The sequence below is a fragment of the Dipodomys ordii genome, unplaced genomic scaffold, assembly GCF_000151885.1.
Source record: "Dipodomys ordii isolate 6190 unplaced genomic scaffold, Dord_2.0 Scaffold41, whole genome shotgun sequence".
In the NCBI taxonomy this organism is placed as follows: domain Eukaryota; kingdom Metazoa; phylum Chordata; class Mammalia; order Rodentia; family Heteromyidae; genus Dipodomys; species Dipodomys ordii.
Genome location: NW_012267257.1, coordinates 14,378,566 through 14,378,854, shown reverse-complemented (window position 1 = coordinate 14,378,854; position 289 = coordinate 14,378,566). Strand labels below are relative to the sequence as shown.

Below are 289 nucleotides of genomic sequence, written 5' to 3'. Positions count from 1 at the left end.
TCGCAGGGAGAGAGGAGGAAGAGAACGGGAAGCCGTTACCTATACTGGGCCGCAGCCGCCGCCGCCGCCGCCCCGCTGTGGGTGAATCCAAAGTAGTTGCCGGTCGCCATTTTGGCATCTTCCCCCAGCCGGCTGGGCACTGCGGCGGGCACGGAGAGTCGGGTCCCATGGCGGGAGGAGAGACACGGAGGGACCAGGACACCGAGGGAGGGCGGGGGAGAGAGAGAGAGGCCCGTGAGAAGCCGCCCCGGCCCGCCCGGCCGCGGCCGCGCCGCCGTCCGCCTCCCGC

At 72.3% G+C, this 289-nt stretch overlaps 1 protein-coding gene across 1 annotated transcript in view; it reads right to left on the bottom strand.

Moving 5' to 3' along the window:
- Zfr (zinc finger RNA binding protein) overlaps positions 1–289 on the bottom strand; it is a 73,040-nt gene that overhangs the window by 72,279 nt on the left and 472 nt on the right. The window contains exon 2 of the mRNA XM_013018582.1: positions 40–139. Within this exon, the coding sequence (XP_012874036.1) occupies positions 40–139 (100 nt within the window). The remainder of the gene's footprint in view (positions 1–39; positions 140–289) is intronic.